At 46.7% G+C, this 17535-nt stretch overlaps 1 protein-coding gene and 1 long non-coding RNA gene across 19 annotated transcripts in view; one reads left to right on the plus strand and one right to left on the minus strand.

Moving 5' to 3' along the window:
* The window catches only part of LIMS1 (LIM zinc finger domain containing 1), a 64057-nt gene that overhangs the window by 27896 nt on the left and 18626 nt on the right, over window positions 1-17535 (plus strand). The window contains exon 1 of one of the 18 annotated variants that reach the window (XM_027445030.3): window positions 4060-4553. The exons of 14 other annotated variants lie outside the window; for them this stretch is intronic. In XM_027445030.3, coding sequence (XP_027300831.1) covers window positions 4447-4553 — 107 coding nt within the window. In that variant the 5' untranslated portion in view covers window positions 4060-4446. Of the gene's footprint in view, window positions 1-4059; window positions 4554-15210; window positions 16860-17535 lie in introns of those variants that run through there. 3 more of the 18 variants (XM_027445040.3, XM_027445017.3, XM_027445022.3) reach the window with 3 other exon arrangements.
* Window positions 5352-14318, minus strand: LOC119715591 (uncharacterized). Its single transcript, XR_011805968.1, has 3 exons — window positions 14192-14318; window positions 12190-12301; window positions 5352-5875 (listed from the first exon to the last, which is right to left on the minus strand). It is a non-coding gene; the product is annotated as an uncharacterized lncRNA (long non-coding RNA).

Here is a 17535-nt window from a genome sequence, read left to right on the forward strand (position 1 = left end):
ATGCATCCTTTGGGCAGAAGGTCAGGGGGTGCAGAGCTCGCAGGAGGCAGCCGAAATAACTTGATTCGAGTCCAGATGGAGAGAAGGTTTTTCCCACGCTTGCACATCACCACGTAGTTTTTTATGGTATTCAGAATTAGAAGAGGTTAAGGTAAACCAGCAGCTGCTGGCAAATGATGGCAGTAGCACTTGATCACTGGACATAAATCCATAGCAGTGCTTTGCAGCATACGTGGATAAAGCACCTCAGCTCTTAGTGCCATCCTCAGATTAAATATGCACATTTTGGGATTGGTTGATTGCAAAGTGGAGCAGGGCACGAGACATCAAAACAGATGTGGGAGTCCCATTAGGCACAAGGAAGGAAACATGTAATTAGTTAATTATTTAGCTCCTTGAATCAACCATTTAGGCTCCTGTGAAGCTTTGAAATTTCCTTTTCAAGGTTCACGTGCGTAGATCTGTGGCTTGATTTCTCTCCGCTCCTTTCCTTTTATCTTCATCTGCTTCATCAGCGACCCAAGGCATTCGTTGTCACCCAGGGCTCGCCACCACAGTGTCATTCAGCACCTCGCTTGCTGCTGGCGCATCACAAAATTTGCTGGCTCCTACAAACCTGCCAGAAGAGTTGTCAACATCTTCCTTTGCTTGCCGCAGGGATGCTTCATGCTGGCCTGATGCTGGCTTTGCTGCTGGCACCGTTCTCTCCATGGGCAGAGGAACACCAGGCAGCAAACCGTGAGCTGCCACCTTTAACTGTGGGTGCAGGCATCTGCTTGCTCTTCTCGTGATGCTCTCTGGATTTATTTTTTTGACCTTTTGTTCTGCCCTGTAAACAGCTTTTTCTATCACTTCGAAAATCTTCAAACTAAACTTAATTGAAGTTGGGTCGTCTGTTCAAAGTTAAAAAAAAGTACAAGACTGTGCCACTGAAGCGGAAAAAGAAGATCAATAACATTGATAAAGGCTTCTCTGTGTGGAATAAGAACACTAAAGCCTTGTCTTTCCTAATCTCTGTAGTTAACGTGTACTCTGCAAATGAGAACTCACGAGGAAATGCACTGAATTAAAAGTACTTTTAAAAAATGGTTATTATTCCTAAATTCACAACATGGGGTCATCATAGATTGTCCCTTTGAACATAGTGAAAAGTAACAAGTCACAGCCTGTCTCAAATGATTTTTCAATTCCAAAGTCCTGCTGAATACCCACAGTCCCCAAAGCAAGGGCACTTGCTCGGAATTTTGAGCGACGTTTCAAAACACTTGCAAGCACAAACACTTGCAAAACACTTCGCTGGCATGAGATATCAGTGAAATTCAGGCTTGACATATCAAGATAAATGCCTTGTAGGACTGAAGTGAAAACTCAAGGGTGACCCTTGTAACACGTAACAAAAAGACATTTATAGCTTGGGGTGGATGAAGGACTTGTGCATAGTTTCACTTTAGGTTCTGTCTTTTGGTACTTAGACACAGATGAATATTTTCCTCTAACAAAACATCGACAGCATTGTGCTTATCAACTAGATTGCAGCAGCGATGTAGGCAGAACTTTTTCTTTTGGGGGAGGGAGGAAGGCCGGTTGCGTGAGTGAAGAGGCACACACTCAGAAATGAAGGATGAATCTTCAAAGTGCAGAAGATGAAAGGAGGCTGTGTGTTGCTGGTAACAAGAGGAGCTGTGGCAACTTGGCTGGTCCTCAAAAATTCTCCTGGAATGTGCAAGATCCAAGTAGCCCCATCCTATGCAGGAGGAATGTAAGAATGTAATCTCTTAAAACTGAATTATAAACAGGAGATAGAGGCTGGAAGGTAAGAGAAGGTGGGGGGAGCAGGAGGCACTCGCTTGGGAAATTCTTCCTGCTGAGCTAGCTCCATCTGAACTGCTTTTGGGAAACCTTACAGCAAGTTAGTGGAGAAAAGTCATTTGCATTCTCCAGCACCTCGCTGACAACCACCCTTACAATGTGTGTTTGATATTCGGAACTTAACAGTTGAGTAATTTAAGATCTGAAGCCTTGTCTGTGAGAATTGGTGTAGGATCCCACGGGGCAGAAAAGGAATTCCGCTTGGATTTCTTCTTGCAGACAGCTTGTAGCTTATCTTCAAGTCCTCCAAGAAGAAAGTCTTTTCTAAAGCAGCCTAGACTCCTATCAAGGCTTGCTGAAGAAGCCGGTTAAAAATGCATGCTGTGGAGTTGCCTACCACATCTGTTTTAAAAAATAACCATCTTGCCCTCCTTTGGATTGAGGCCATTTGATCTCAAGCAGCTCTGTAACAAACAATTCATTTTTGTGCCTGGACTTCTTGTATTCCTTTCATTTATGTGTTCTCTCTGCTGATACAGATTTTAAATTTCGATAATACCAGTTTGGTGCAAGTGAGGTTTCAAAGCACATTTTGTAAAAGCTGATGTCCTGTAGGCCATGCAGCTTCAGCGGCTGTCCACGCAGATAAAGCTGGATTTTAATGCTGCTTCACACTAATGCAACTTGCAGCAAAGCCAGGGAAGATTTTTCTGTTATTTTTTGATGGACTCGTATCATGATTAATACAAAAGTACACTGAAGAGACTGCTACTGTAGTCAATAAAATGTTATGAAGAAATTTAGGTAATAGTTGAATTTTATTAGTTTATAAAGAGCTTCTCCATAGCAAAAACCTACTCTGTCTTCACTTTTTAGATTGCTATTACCTGAAATTGTTTGGACAAAGATCTGTCTTTGCTACACTGGTATTTAAAGCACAGTAAAAACTGTTGATAACGTGTAAATGTTGCTGTGCCACGGGCATCTGTCATCCTCCGTCCTGAACATCCGCCTGTAACAGCATTAACTTTTCACTGAGTCACTGGCTGACTGCAGGGAGCTGTCGTTTAATTATGTTTAAGCTCATCCTATTGTGTGCACTGTGAAGTAATTTTAAGTACTTTGTTCGAAACTGGAATGCAGCGTGTTTAGGCAAATATTGTGACCGATCCTTCTCATTTTCTGCGGACAAAGAGTATGGATATATAGTTCTTGTTGACACTTCAACGCGGGCAGCCTTCTAACATCATATAAATCACTTGGGATCTCTCTAACTATCATCCATTTGGCATGTTATATGATGCCAGAGTAATTTCTATTATTTTTCCGTTGTGTGGTGTTTTATATTATATTTTGATGACATTCCAGACTGACATTGAAAATATTATCTAAAATTCCTGGGCTGGCGTTCTGTCTGGTAATCTTGACAAAACTGATAGCGAGTGACATGCTCATTAGTACACTCTGCACTTCTCTCTTACAAGAATTACAGTAATGCTCTCTTGTGTGTATTCCACTACAAAATAAGCACTTTAACAATAAACCGTGAGATTGACGCCATGTAGATCTTGTTTCCTGTCCTGGTCTCAACACTCATTGCAAATTATTAGGTTTCTCTGCTTTTATTAAATGGGAGTTGATTTGAAAAAACCCAACCCGTCTCCTCCCCCACACTCATCGCAGAAGTGAACATGGTGAATTCAGGACTCCTATGTGCCAAGAATCAAAGAAGCTTCGAATTAATTGTTTTTTTTGAAATAGGAGTAAGGTTCTTTGAAACCTTCCCAGTCAAATGAAGACTTTTTTATTACTAACCGAGATGAGGCACGCAGCTTGCAAATCTCTGCTAGCCGCCTTCCTGTCTCACAGGAAACCTTCAACATTTTCATTCCTGCTTTGCAAGCGACACAGGACGCTCCATCACTGCAAAATGTGACAAAGAGCTGTCGGCTACCTTCTGGTAGCCAGGAGCAGGGGAGAAAAAGAAAAAAAAAAAAAAAGGTGATTGTCTGACAAGCACAGTGTTGCTGTGTTTCCAAAAGAGTGTTTTAGTGCTGATTTCTGAAGTTTCCTTGCCGCACAATTTTTTTTGCTGGATTAATCTCCGTGCTGGAGTTTGCTGGCATGCTTGAGTAGCTCCGCACTTTTATAGCACTAATGAGCTCCTTTGTGTGGTAAATTACAGTGGGGAAGACTTTCTAGCTCATTACAGCCCAGTGGATTTTCTTTTTTGGCTACTTCCAGACAGCTCTGGAAGGGCTGCGGTGTTCTCACGGTGCATGCCGGAGTTGCTCCTGTCCGGGTGGGAGCACAGCAGAGCCCCTTGGGGCACCCGGTGAGCTTGTGGCGGCCATCCCCGAGGTGTGATAAAGTGATCAAGGAAACGTGGTGCCCTGCAGGAGGGTGTGTACCTATGAGGAACAGGAAGCCGAGCGGCTGCCTGCCTGCCTGCCTGCCTGCCTGCCTGCGGAGGTTTCACGGCTCCGGCGGGTGCAGGTGTGCAGGCGCCGAGCCGCTTCTCTCCGGGCATCTTGGCAGCCACATCTGGAAGGGGGCGCGAAATCCAAGCCGAAGCCAACCCCCCAACCCTTACCAAAAGGAAAAAAAAAAAAGCAACAAGCTTCCAGGTAGAGGAATATGACGGCCTTGCAGCTGAAAGAGCTGTCACAGTCGGGTCTGTACAGGAGGAGACGGGATCGTCCAGATAGCGTGGGGCAGCCTGGCTGGCAGGAGGAGAAGCTGAGGTGAGTGCAGGGCCATGGGCAGGGCCGGCTGGCGACAGCGTCGGGGCTTGCAGAGAGCAAAATGCCAGCGCTGCTCCACACGTGTGTGGAGAAACAGCCCCGAAGCACTCGGGGGAAAGGCACAGGAGGGACGAGAGGGGACACGCGGGGTCCCGGTGGTGGTGTGCCTCCTCTCCGGGCAGCAGCGGTGTGGCGTCGGCTGGCGGGAGGGAGCCAGAGGTTGTCACCTCAGGACCTGGCCTGGTGTGGTGTGAAACCCATTTTGGCACCACGCCGGGGAGGGCAGAGGGGTTGGGCAGCTCCCCAGGGCTTTTGGGGATGTCGGGCACCTTGGTTGTGGAGGTGAAGAAGGCCTGACCTCGGGGCAGGAAGGGCACCCGAAAATCGGAAAGCCGCTCGCTCGGTCGGTGGCTGGGCTTATCTCACGGGGCTGCCCGCCTCGCGAGCCGGCGCGGGGAATTTTCACAAAGCCTCTGCTCGGAGCAGAAAGGGTGAGGGGTTGTGAACAACATGAGCAAGTGAAAATGCGAGGTTGAATTTCTTTTTAATTCCCCCCAACCCCTGCAAAAGCCGTCGGCTTCCACTTCAGGCTCCCCGGAAAAGGATTGTTGTGTAAATGCTAACAAAAGCATCGTCGCAGAGGAAGCGCTTCCTATCCCCTAGTGCCTTTTCTTGGGGTTTATTTATAGATTATTTTTCATTGTTGACACTCATGCATCACATTGGAGGGGTTTGTAACTTACATGGGTTTTGGCACTGCACTCTCATTACCCTGATTAGCAGTTCCAGAAGGACAGGAGGTCAGATTTGGGGGATTTGCTGAGCACCTCCCTTTAAAAATATTGTGGCAAAATATATTATGGTAGCCTATTGAGGTTATTTGCCACAATATACCTGAAATATTGAGTCACTTCTAGGAATGTGGCACCTTGTGGCTCTGATATGTGTCCTTGGCATCTATATAGAGTATTAATTCTGAGTTGATTGCTTAGATGGACTTTCACTAGCATTAATAGTATCATACTCATATGATTATAGACTGAAGACTACTCACACTTGCTAGAGAAAGATGCGCAGAGACTCTTGACTATTTGTGCTTAGTTTCCTTTATGCAAAACTAGATGTAAGGAAGACTCTAGTTACGGAAGCGAAAGCTGCTTTTTAAAGCTTACATATGAAAATAAGCCCTGGTGTTTCTCTTGCCTCCAGCCGCCTGCTGTGTGCGTGGCCAAGGTGGGAATGGAGCCCTTTGTGGACAGGGGGAGGTTGCCTTGCACCGGTGGCGTAAATTTGGGTGTTTTGATCCTTTCCTGAGCTTCTTCCTGTTCAAGACAAATACGAGACAAGGATCAGTCTTACGAAATAAAATGCAAGCAGAGGAAATGCCAAATCAAGGCCTTTACAACCCAGATCTGGTGCGTGAGGTGCAGGAGGCGAGCAGAGCGTGGCTGAGAGGATGCTGCCAGCACGGTGCCGCGGAGGAGAGGGCTCCTCTGGTACTGCTGGCAGCTCAGCGGGTACGTGGTCGAACTGGACCTTGCTTCTTCCTAACCCGTTTTGTTATATTTCAGCCTGTGTTGCCAGGCAGCCTGGTTTTATGGTTTCTGCTGCATTCTCCACGACAAAAGGATGAGGCACTGTAAATACAAAACAATGACAGAACAACAGGGCAAGGAGCAAAAGGAGTGAAGAGGAAAAATCCTTTAATTTTCTAAAACTGGAAACATCTGGCTTTTTTCATGTCCACCCCCAGCCCAGTGACACTTAGATGCCTGTCCTTAGCACATACTTTCGGAGTATCTAGAGTCCACAAGAAAGACAGGAGGTTTCTTTCATCTCTGCTGAATACAGCTTGCCATCCTCCCTGGCTTTGCCTGCCCTCCTGTAGTTTTTCTCCCCAGCTCTTTGTTTAGCTTCTTTTTTTTACTTCCTGGAAGGTGCACATGAATCCAAACGTGCTAGGTAACATCAGCCCCCTGAGGAGCAGTTTACCCTAAGCTTCTTTCCTGGTTTAACTATCCTAAACTATCCTATTTTTCTGATCTTGGGTCAAAATGTGCTTGAGTTGCTCATCTTCTTAGGGCATCCTCTGAGAATTTCTGTATTAAAAAAATAATAGTTAAAATCACCGTCTGCTGAAGCCATACATGACGTCTGCAGCCTCTCCGTGCTGCAAATACGGCTGTAATTGCAGCTCTGGATCCTTTGAGGTGTAAAACTAATGTCTTATGTTGACATAACTTCGTGATAGGTCGCGTGCTGTGGGAGTCTGAGCTCCATAACGGGAAGCCAATCTTCAGCTTCTGCATCTGTGGCCATTGGTGTTGCTTCAGCCAAAGGTTTGACCCCCGTTGCTGTCTTTCAGGTCTGCTACTCGGTTTATGATGAGTCAGTCTCTAAGCATGTTTCCCTCGGTGTTTTCCAGGAAGGAGCACAGCAATACAGTTTGGCTCTTGCTGTTAGGTTTCCTAGTTTGTCAGATTGCAGCGTAGAGTAAGAGCTGATAAATGCATTTTTACACCTCACAGAGTCTCTCCAGCAGAGTCCTGCTTTAGCAAGTAGGTGCCAGGTCATCTTGAGAGGAACTCATCTCACACAGCTCTGGCAACATACAGGGCCTAATTCACAAGCAGCAGAGCTTGATTTAATGCATGGTTTCGCTCGTTCCCACTTAGTCAGCTGCTTTGGCAGCGTAGTGACCCAGCAGCTGAGCTGTCCCACCAGCAGCGGTGAGGACACGAGGGGGCTGGGGAGCACCAGCACATCCGATGGAGGAAACTGAGGCCACCCACAGCCATAAATAGCAAGCCCCACACTCATCACCCTCGTAGAAAGCTTGTATGGAAGGAATTGCCTTCTGAGGGCACGTCCCCTCCTCCTGGTGGCTTTAATGGCTTTATAGGGAACTGGAGCCTGGCCACCTCATGTCGAAGCTGGTCTGACAGCTCACCCTTTCCTTGAATGTACACAGTGAAAGAAGGTGCTTGGTTTATGCCTCTGCTGGGGCAGGGATGCTCTCTTCCCTGCCTGATGGAGGCTTGAACTGAGGTTGTCCAGGATGCTCCCTGGGCACAGAGCTGGAAGCGCCCTGAGCACCATCACTGCCCTGCCTGGAGCACAGGTGGCCCTCATCGATCTGCATGCCAGCTGAGAAATCATCTGCTTCATTACTGCTGTTATTATTATTATTATTGTGTTTTCAGCACAGAGGAAAAGACTTGTTCTTTTCCAGCTATATTGATCTGGTGCAAACATCGCTGATAAATCTTGTCTCTCCCTGTCTTTAGAAATGGGGTTTTGAAAAAAAAAAAAACTAGCTCTGTGCTGAGCTACTCTTTCTCACTTTTCTCAGCAAACAGGATGCAAAGGAAATTGTAGGCATACATTTCTGATCAATCATTAGGAGTCACTTAGCAGTGGCAGCATGCTCGCTGGTTTTGCACGTTTCCCATCTTTTCTCATGCACTTCATAAGAAATATGGTGATTCCTCTGAAAAATTGATAATATCGATTTCCAAGCTAAAACAAGGCATTGGGAAAAGCAGGGGCAATTATATTTCTAATAACTACACTTAAAATTACTTTGATCAATGGGCAAGGTTCATGCGGTGGCTGTCAGTCACCCGGGCAGCTCACTGCTCCATTCTCCTGTGCAGAAAGCACCGTGGATGGTTTCTATGTTGGCAGAAACCCTTTTGGCCCCTTTGGGCTGTGCTGCCGAAGCTGACGGGTACGTCTGCGTGGGTAGGTGCAGGCAGCCTTCTGCCGGGTCCATTCAGGCTCCCGCCTGCCTGTGCACACCGGCTCCCGGCTGGAAGGCATGTGGATGTGCCCCAAAATCTCAGGCACAAAGACTCCCTCGCAGATGAAAACAGGAGACATAAGCACATTCCTACGGCCCACTGAGCCTTGGGGGGATAGGCTCCGCGCAGCAAAGCTCGTAGGTGAGTATAAGAAGAAATACATGAAAAAAAAAAAACAAACAAAAACAACAAAACAACGGCAGTGCGGTAAGGCTGAGCGCCTGCCTCAGCTTTTGAGCTGCCACATTTTGGGAGTTGTGCGAGGCCACGGGTCTCCTCCAGTTTTGGGAACTAGAGACCCTGTTGGGCTTTCAGCCCCCTCAGGGCACTGGGAAAGGCAGAAAGAAAAGCTCTGTAACTGGAAGCCACCGCAGATTTGATTTCCACTGGCAGCATTTCTTAATAGCATCGCAAACAATAACATTTACTTAACCTCTGTCTGTAGGGAGATGTTCTGCTTCCTTGTGGTGCCAGTATCAGCAACTCCAGCAGGAATTATTCAATATATTGGTTAAAAAAAAAAAAAAAAAAAAAAAAGATAGACCAATGTATTAAATCAGCAAGAGCTTGAAAATAAATGTTCAGCCACAAGAAAAGTACGGTTCGTCATTGTTGTGGTTAGAAGCTCTGCTGGAATAATAAAGAGTTGGGACCTCGAAATATTTGTTTGGATCAGACGCTTTGTAACTCCCAATTAAAAAAACACTTTGGCTCATCTGCTAGGTGCTCTAATTGAAGAGAGGATTTGTCCATGTAAATGTAGCATTGCGTTATTAACGTTATTAATTATAGCAACTCCCAGCCAGCAAAAATACGCCTCATGCTTACATTTTAATACTCCGATACTTGGAATTTGTGTTGCACCCTAGTTGGAGATATCCAAATGACTGGAGGCCTGGCTTTTCAATTGTGCCGCACTTTTCATTGCTTTAGGGGTTAAAATAGCTCACAATGAACACACCCTTTTTTTTTTTTTCATGCCTCCTCGCTCACCCCTTGTCTTCGAGATTGCGTAATAGCTGCAGAGCAATTCGGTTTGACTTGCTCACTCTGATTATCACCTCCCGTGACTCTGAATTACCGGAGGTAGCTGCCTGCATGACGGAAAACTGAGCAGTTACTGGTGTTCCTCTTACGCTTGCTTCCTTGCCATAATCTGTGATTTCAATGAATTGGTTCGGCTTCGATGATTAGAGCAATTAGTATTTTGGTTGCTCTGGCAGCATCGGTTGGGTAAACAGAAGTTGTGGATTTAGTTTTGCTTTTGACTTCACGTGTTTTGATAACATCTTATCAAAGGTGTTCTTTACAGAAAATGTAATGTGATCGCTCGTTATTCCTCCTTCTAATTAGGTTCTCCTTTGAGTGCAGTCTGTCGCGCTGGACTGAGTTTACTCGTGGAAATACTTCTGCAGGGGAGAGAAAGCTAAATCCCACGTGAGTGCCACCACTCGCTAAAAATTGCCAACGTGCAGGCATCAGGGAGAAAAGTTCACAGGGTGCAGGAGCGGGTTGCCCTTCCGTTTCTCTCCTCCTGTGGTCTCACAGCTGCTCCACAAAATGCAGCGCTGGCAGGCACGGTGACCTCCGGAGACCCGCATGCCTCTTGCCTCTTGCTCTCTGGGCTCAGGAGCAGCTCCAGCTTGCCAAGCACCTTGCCTCTGATGGGGCCAGACAGAGCAAGTGGGCCTTTTAGATGATTTTAGGTTGTTCTTGGTGGCATTTTGAAGTGATGGTTTCATATACAACGCCCCGTGCACAGTGCTGCTGGGTGGCAGGTGTGCCAGAAGACTGTAAGGCATCCTAGGATGCACCTTTATATATCAACAGGATGAAGCTTCGTGATTTATCTGAGTGGAGCTTTTTTCCCAACAAGAGGGATTTGTTCTGTGACTTTCGTGGCATTTCCCTGTAGCTTTTCTGCTTTTTCTGTCCGCTCTACTGGCCAGGATAGAGCTCAAGGAAAATTAAGTGAAAGCTATTAGCCATCAGCCTCACCAAAATAAAAAGTAGGTAACATGTTGGCACAAAGCCAGTGATACCTGTCAGCATTTGCTAGCTGTGCCTTTTTACATAAAAGATCCAAAAGATTCAAGCTCTTCCAGCAGGGAATGAATGGATGAAGGTGAAAATGTTGTCTTTTCCAGCATGTTGGATCCATGCATGCCACCATGCATATCCATAGGTCATAAAGCTCTTCATTCCAGGTTCGGTATACCTCTTGAACTCTGTTCCTATGCAGCTATTAGAAAAATGTTACCCACTCAGAGTTATGACTCAAAACTGCCCTGGCTGGTCTAGTTCTTGTTCCGTATGGAAAGTTTGCATTGCAAGCTCTTTGTCTGGCTTGATATTTGGCTTTTCGTTAATGTTGTTTTGTACATTCCTCCTCACTGATTTCAAAGACTGAAGCGCACACTGTATTTCTGTTACAGTTTAGAAGCTGTTCCTTACATATTTTCTTCTTTTCCAGAAGTGCATGCCAGCACTGCAGCCTTGGGATAGCTCCAAGAGCGACCAGGCTGTGGGTAGTGAATTTTGCCTGAAGTGTACAAGCAGTTGCTTACTTCTAAGCTGCATTCCTTTCTTTAGCTAATCCTCACATCATACCCACACACTCAGTGTCATGTAACAAAAGGAGAGAGGTTTGGCAGGGCTCGAGCCCGTCTGGTCCAAAGCAGAAAGCTCTGCCTTCGCTCACCCTTCCCTTCACTTCCAAATAACCTGGGTGATCCCCAGCTCCGCTCCCTCAGATAATCCCAGAAATATTCTGCTGTGAGCGTGAATTTTTTCCATCTTTCCTCACAATCTTGCTCATGGCATCACATGCACGTGTTGGATTCATTCACTCTTGCTTTACTCACTTAGGATTGGACAACTGCTGGGGTGAAAACTTTAAAAGAAAAAAAAGCTTACCATAGGCTTTGGTTTGGGAAATGCTTGCCAAGTAATTCTTTTCAGTAACTGGTACTGAAATTCTTTTATTCTTCCTTCCCTGAAATGGCTGCTACAAGGTGAAGATCCTCCCTTAGTATTACCCAAAATTTTATGACCATAATAATGGAGCCTAAAGGTGCAGTTATTCTGCATTAGCTTTATTTGTCAATATATGAGTCATGCTCGACTCATAGGAGTGCAAATCACTTCTGGTTATTCTCCTTCAGCTGTTGAATATTAGTGCTGGTGTTTAATTTTTGCTGTAATGACTGCAGATGGCTCAGCTGCCTTCCCTTCTGCTGTTTTTAAAGCCAGGTGATGCTGCAGTGAGCATGTGAAGAGAAAAAATGGGAAACCAAACCCCAGAATGACTCACGATTATGGTTTAATTTGTATATGAGAAAATTAAAAGAGCAGCAACTGAAAAGATGTTTCCTTTACCACATGCTGCCTTCTACCCCAAACAAATTGTTTAATTCGGGCTGTGAAAAACGTCATCGCTGTAAGCCCGAGACCAGAAAAACAAACTTAATGAAGGTGAAAAATGTCCAGAGAGGCTACGCTGCTGAAGGTGCAGGTTGGCAGCAGCATTGAAGAGGACTCGGGAGAGAGGTGAGGGCTGCCCCTTGGCAGCTTGGCTGAAGGTCAGTCCTCGGCACGGTGTCTCCAGTGGAGACGCTGCTATAATAAGAACGTTGTCTAGAGCCAGAAAGCCTGCTGCTGACAGTTATCTCAGCCCTATAAGGAGCTTCGTGGACGTTCTGGACGTCTTTCCTGGTAGCCTGGGCGTTATGTTTAGTCAAGGTATTAATTATAGCTCCCGGGTGAACTGTTCAGGTCAGAGGGCTCGGCTTGTAACATAACATCAGTTCCAGCTAGGGGAGGCTGACACTTACCTTCACATTCAGGAAAGCATTTCTGGTGAATTTCAGGGAGAGATGACATGAACTGAATACTGGAGGCAGCAAACGGGTATTCTGGAGAGAAGCACGGCAGTGCAGCATCTTCCTAGGATTTCAAATGTCAGAAGATGCAAAAATCAACGTCATACACTTTTATGTGTTTGGGTTTTAGATTTGTTCCTAAGGCAATGGATGAGGAGCACACATAAACGTAGCTGTAATTTGCTTGCAATTGCCTGACCACAATCTATTCTCTTCATTGTGAAGTTCACTGTGCTATACCCAAACAGAAAGAGGCCTTTGAGCTTGGTGGGCCTGATTTTCACAGAATCACAGAATCACAGAATTTCTAGGTTGGAAGAGACCTCAAGATCATTGAGTCCAACCTCTAACCTAACACTAACAGTCCCCACTAAACCATATCCCTAAGCTCTACATCTAAACGTCTTTTGAAGACTTCCAAGGATGGTGACTCCACCGCCTCCCTGGGCAGCCTGTTCCAGTGCCTAACAACCCTTTCAGTAAATAAGTTCTTCCTAACATCTAACCTAAAACTCCCCTGGCGCAACTTTAGCCCATTCCCCCTCGTCCTGTCACTAGGCACGTGGGAGAACAGGCCAACCCCCACCTCACTACAGCCTCCTTTAAGGTATCTGTAGAGAGCGAATTTTGTCTCATTACTCATTATTCTCGAAAAGATGTGTTTCCTAGAGGGAGTCTCTTCGAGACGTTAGATGTGCAGTCCCTAGCACTGAGTAGCTGACCTTTTTTATTGGTCTTAAATTAGCCACGGGGATAGAAATGATGTTAAATGAAATGCATTAGTGTAATTACATCTTTAAAGGCTTTAAAATGGATTGAGTTGGAAGAGTCTGAGCACAGCACATTTAGCATGGGGAAGTACACATACGGCTAACAGCACAGGGAGAGGTTTTTAAAGAACAACTGATAGGATGCCGTATCTCACGTAATGCAGGTTTGCTAGAGCACTGGTGAGCTTCTCCTGCGTGACATTTCTGTTTTGATTTTCATGTCTGTAGAGGCTGCAAAAATAGTAGTGGGGGAGGAAGAGATGGCCGTTTTAAAGAGGATCAAGTATCTGTACACACAAGAAGTCATCCCTTGTTTGACGCAAAACATGGCTTCATTTGGTAACGTTTGCAATTAGCAGGAAGAAAATACAACATATTTTTTTCAATATTGCAGACAACAGAGAAGTCCCAGAGCTAACTATCATTACCTTTCTGTGAATCCTGCTAGAGACTGCTTTTTCACTGTGCTCCCATGACCAATGAAAGCTGTTGTGTGGGAAGGTGCTGCGTACCTGTTTATTGCAGTCGTATTCATTTCCTTATGAAGTGATGGAATGTGAACCCTCTCTGCTTGCAGAGACCAAAGCATTTTTTGGACATGTTTATACTAGAATACGTTTCTATTGAAGTATCTGAAACAGCCAGAGTTGTCTTTTTGTTTGCCCTGCTTAAACTCCCACCGCAGAAGCTTAATCATATTTCTTGTGGCTAAAGGTAAAGGATGAAACTTTTAGGAGCACTCGGAATTCACCTGGTTTTTATTGCAGTGGTTTCGAGATGGTTTTCCATCCTTTTCAGCAGAATCAGGGTAGTGCTGAGCACACATGAAAATCCCACCTACAGCATACATCTTTATTACGGAAGAGATTTACATGCATACCTTCTTTCCAGTTGCCTTAAGAGACCCGTTTAACACAGAAAGAATTTTATTGCTTAAGAGACGAGCGATCGAGCGATGGCAGGAACCAGAACCCAAGAGTGTTTTCAATTCCAGTGGAAAAAAAAAAAAAAGACACGAAAAAACAGTTAGCACTTCAAAAGGTTGGTGCAGAACTTGGCGCAAGGCGCTCCGGGTTCACGCCTATTTCGCAGCAAAGCTCCCACTCTGCTTGTTCTGCATTTCGCGTGTGAGGATCGCTGCGTGCCATCCGTGTTCAATAGGGGGAACATGAAATCATCCCTACCTCTGCAGGAAGGGGAGGGCTGCACCGTGACTGTTCATGAATCCCCCGCACGTCCCGATGGGGTGCGTGGCCTCCGAAAGTGGCGGTGATGCAGCAGGTTTGCACGGGGCGGGCAGCGTTATTTCGGGGGCACGGGGGCAGGCTGCCAAGCGGCAGCTGCCTTTGCCAAGCACCTTGTTTGGAGCCCTGACCGCTTGGCGCATCTATTTGGGGAACGAAGCAAGGCTCACCAGTCACTGAGCCGTCTCGGTAAGAGTCCCCGTGGGCTGCCACCAGTGTGGGCTTTCCTGGAGGGAGACAGGAGGCAGTTTTCCCTCCAAGACAATAAAGCAGCACATTTCACATTTGTTTTGCTGCTGTTTTTCACAACAGCAGCGGGACACTTCCCCTCCTCTCCCTGCTGCTTCCTTTGTCACCTCACCTTTGGCTGCGGAGCAGATCCCCGTGTGCCAGGAGGAGCCGCTCTGTCGTCTTCCTTCCTGCCTACCTTTTCTCCCCTGCTGCACCGTGGGGAAACTTATGAGCTCCTGGTGAAATACAGAGCGTTTTTAACAGCCCAGTTCAGATCTTGGCAGCAAGTCTCCAGTAAAATGACAAAAAGGAGAGAAAGATGGCCAGCTGCTCTGCATTTGTGGATTGCCAGACCATCCCCGTAGAAGTTGTGTTTTGTTTCAGTAGCAGGAAGGCCCTTTTTAAACTCCTGGCACGCTCCTTTCTTCCCTAATGGGAAACGAGTCGGGAATAACTCTGCTGGCAGCAGTGGCCAGAGGCCTAGAGAACAAGGCTGCTTCTGCTTACTGCATGTATGGAGTCGCCGTGCCTCACAGGGCTGCCCCTTGGACAAAACTGGGGCGATGAAATCAGACTTTTTGGATGGACATCTTCTTGCTCCACCTGGAGCAGACAAAAACAGGGCTTGAGCTCAGGGCCACGCCGCCTCAGCCCCACCGGCCGCCGTGTCCTGTGGCACGTGGCGGGCTACCAAGAGGAGTGAAGCAGAAGACACCTGACCAAACCCATTCCCAAAATCTGGCCTGTTTGCTTTTCAGCAGCAGAGTTGTGGTGTTGTGGTGGCCAGGTGATGGGAAGACAGTGAGGTGTGAGCCCTGAGGGGTCTCGGCCTTGTCCTCTGCTGGGTGCTAGCTCGGCCACCTCAGCCAGTGCTGAGAGGTGTGGTGCAATGTAGTCATGACATAAACCCTCTGCTAGAGGCTCGAGGATGATTTTTATTTAGGTGCTGAAGGCATATGAACACGTAGTAGCCTTGACTGGGATTTCTGTCATGTCCTTTGTCATCTGTTTCTCATTTCTCTGCGTGTTCCCTCTAGTCTTCTTCCTGCCCTCCTCCGCTTTCCCTGCTCCCTCTCAGGCCGGCAATTCCTTGCCTGCCAAGACGCCGTGTGTCACCAGCACAAAGTGCATGTGGCTTTGCTGCCTCACCGATTGCTAACGAGGCTGAGTCAGTTCCACGCAAGAGACCGCTTTCCAAAACCCCTTTTCGTTTTGGCTTGGCGTTACACATTCCTGGAAGCTGCCTGCCCCAAGCATTTCGGGAGTGCAGGCCCGTGGCTGCCGGTGCCTCCCCTAGTAAGCAGCACACCATAGGTTTGTGAAGAGAGTGCAGCCATAAAATAATTGCCACATCAGCAGGGCATTCTGTGGTTAAGGAATGATGAATTTTCATGATTTCTCCTTTTTTCCCAGTCTTGCTCTCTCCGTTCCCTAATACCCACTATAAAGCACTTTTGGTGTTCAACCCTATGGAGCGTTCTTGCACTGGGTGATTGCTCTGAACACAGCACTGAAAACCAAGCTCCATTTTAACTCCTTCATCAGCTGCCCATTATAACATAGTTGGCAGTTCAGCTAATGGCCTGCGAGGCAAAACAGAAAACAAACTGTCCCCCTGTATCTACGCCTTCTCCGAAGTGCTGACAAGAAGGGAGATACCTAGAGATATATTCGGCACATACGACTTAGAAGATGGAAGAGTAGCATTAAAGGCCATTTTTACAGTGTAATTACTGTGCCGTGGTGTTAAAACAATGTTTACCTAACGACAGCAGTCTCCTCCTGGTGCTTTACCTTGCTGTTTTGCCCATGATAAAGTGTTGTTGGAATCCACCCCTCAGCAGCCAGGAGCTGCGGACACCGGGGAACATGTTTGCTCACATAGGTTGCTCGTAAAACAGCTCTCCCGGGCCCGAAAAGATTTCTTCTATCATCAGGCAGCGGCGAAGCCCCTTTCCAGCATCCGGGCTGCATGACAGCCTGGCGCTGGAATGCGCTTCTCCGCAGCCCAGCTTTTAACTTGAAGCTCTGGCAGGGCTCTGGGTAGGTCTGGCTCAGAGACACAGAGCTGTGAAAGTCAATCGCTTCGTCTGGGAACAAGGGGAAGCCCAGCATATTCTTTAGCCGCCTTTGCCTCCAGTTCCTTTGCAGTCTAAGCACAGAATATACACGCCTGTGACAACAATTAGAGAGACATGGACTTCCAGCGCAGAGCTTACCCCTACGCGATCCCGGAGGACGAGGAGATCGCCCACGAGGTCGCTCGCGATGGCCACAACCCTGCGGGAAACGAAGGCGAGAAACCAGTGTCAAAACTGCAGCGTAGGCACAGTGACATAAAGCTCTACAAAGAGTTTTGTGACTTTTATGCAAGATTGTAAGTTGGCTCTGTCCGCCTGTGGGGTGTGACTGCGGTGATGCCGTTGGCGTAGGGTACCCAGGGCTTTTACCCTCTGAGCTCTGGGCAGGCTGCAGGAGCCGTTCTCTGCCGCTGCTCTGTGTTTGGTACGGTGCCAGTTGTAATCACCAGCGAAAATTTGAGCTGTTGCTGTGAACTTAATCTGTAATTGCGTCAGAAATTTTTATCAGCAGTTGAAACGGGGTTGGCGTTTGCCAAGTAGTCTCAGATTTTTAGGCTGTTGCTTATATGGGGCAAACGTATAGCCCATCTATCTCACTAGTGCCGAACTGTCGCGTGCATTGCTGATTTCTCACATGTGTTTCAAATCAAAGCATACGAGTGCTTTTGCATATCAAGGAGGCAAACTTTGTGCTTTCATTAGCCTTCAAAGTTTGTTTCATGTTTTTGCTTGCGTTTTGTCTCTGACAGCACTTAACATCAAGTAACTTTGCAGCATAACATCCTTGGTACTCAGGAACTGTTGAGGCGATGATGAAGGGTCACAGTTTTTATTATGATTACCGCTCATTTAAATTAATAAAGAGTATGGATGAAGTGATTTTCTTCCTCCCCACTCAATTTAGTGTGGCTAACTTTATACTTATGCGCATTTTATAGTGTAATCACTGCACTTTTTCAGTGTGCTTGTCTC

This window comes from Anas platyrhynchos, chromosome 1, assembly GCF_047663525.1.
Source record: "Anas platyrhynchos isolate ZD024472 breed Pekin duck chromosome 1, IASCAAS_PekinDuck_T2T, whole genome shotgun sequence".
NCBI classification, from domain to species: Eukaryota; Metazoa; Chordata; class Aves; order Anseriformes; family Anatidae; genus Anas; species Anas platyrhynchos.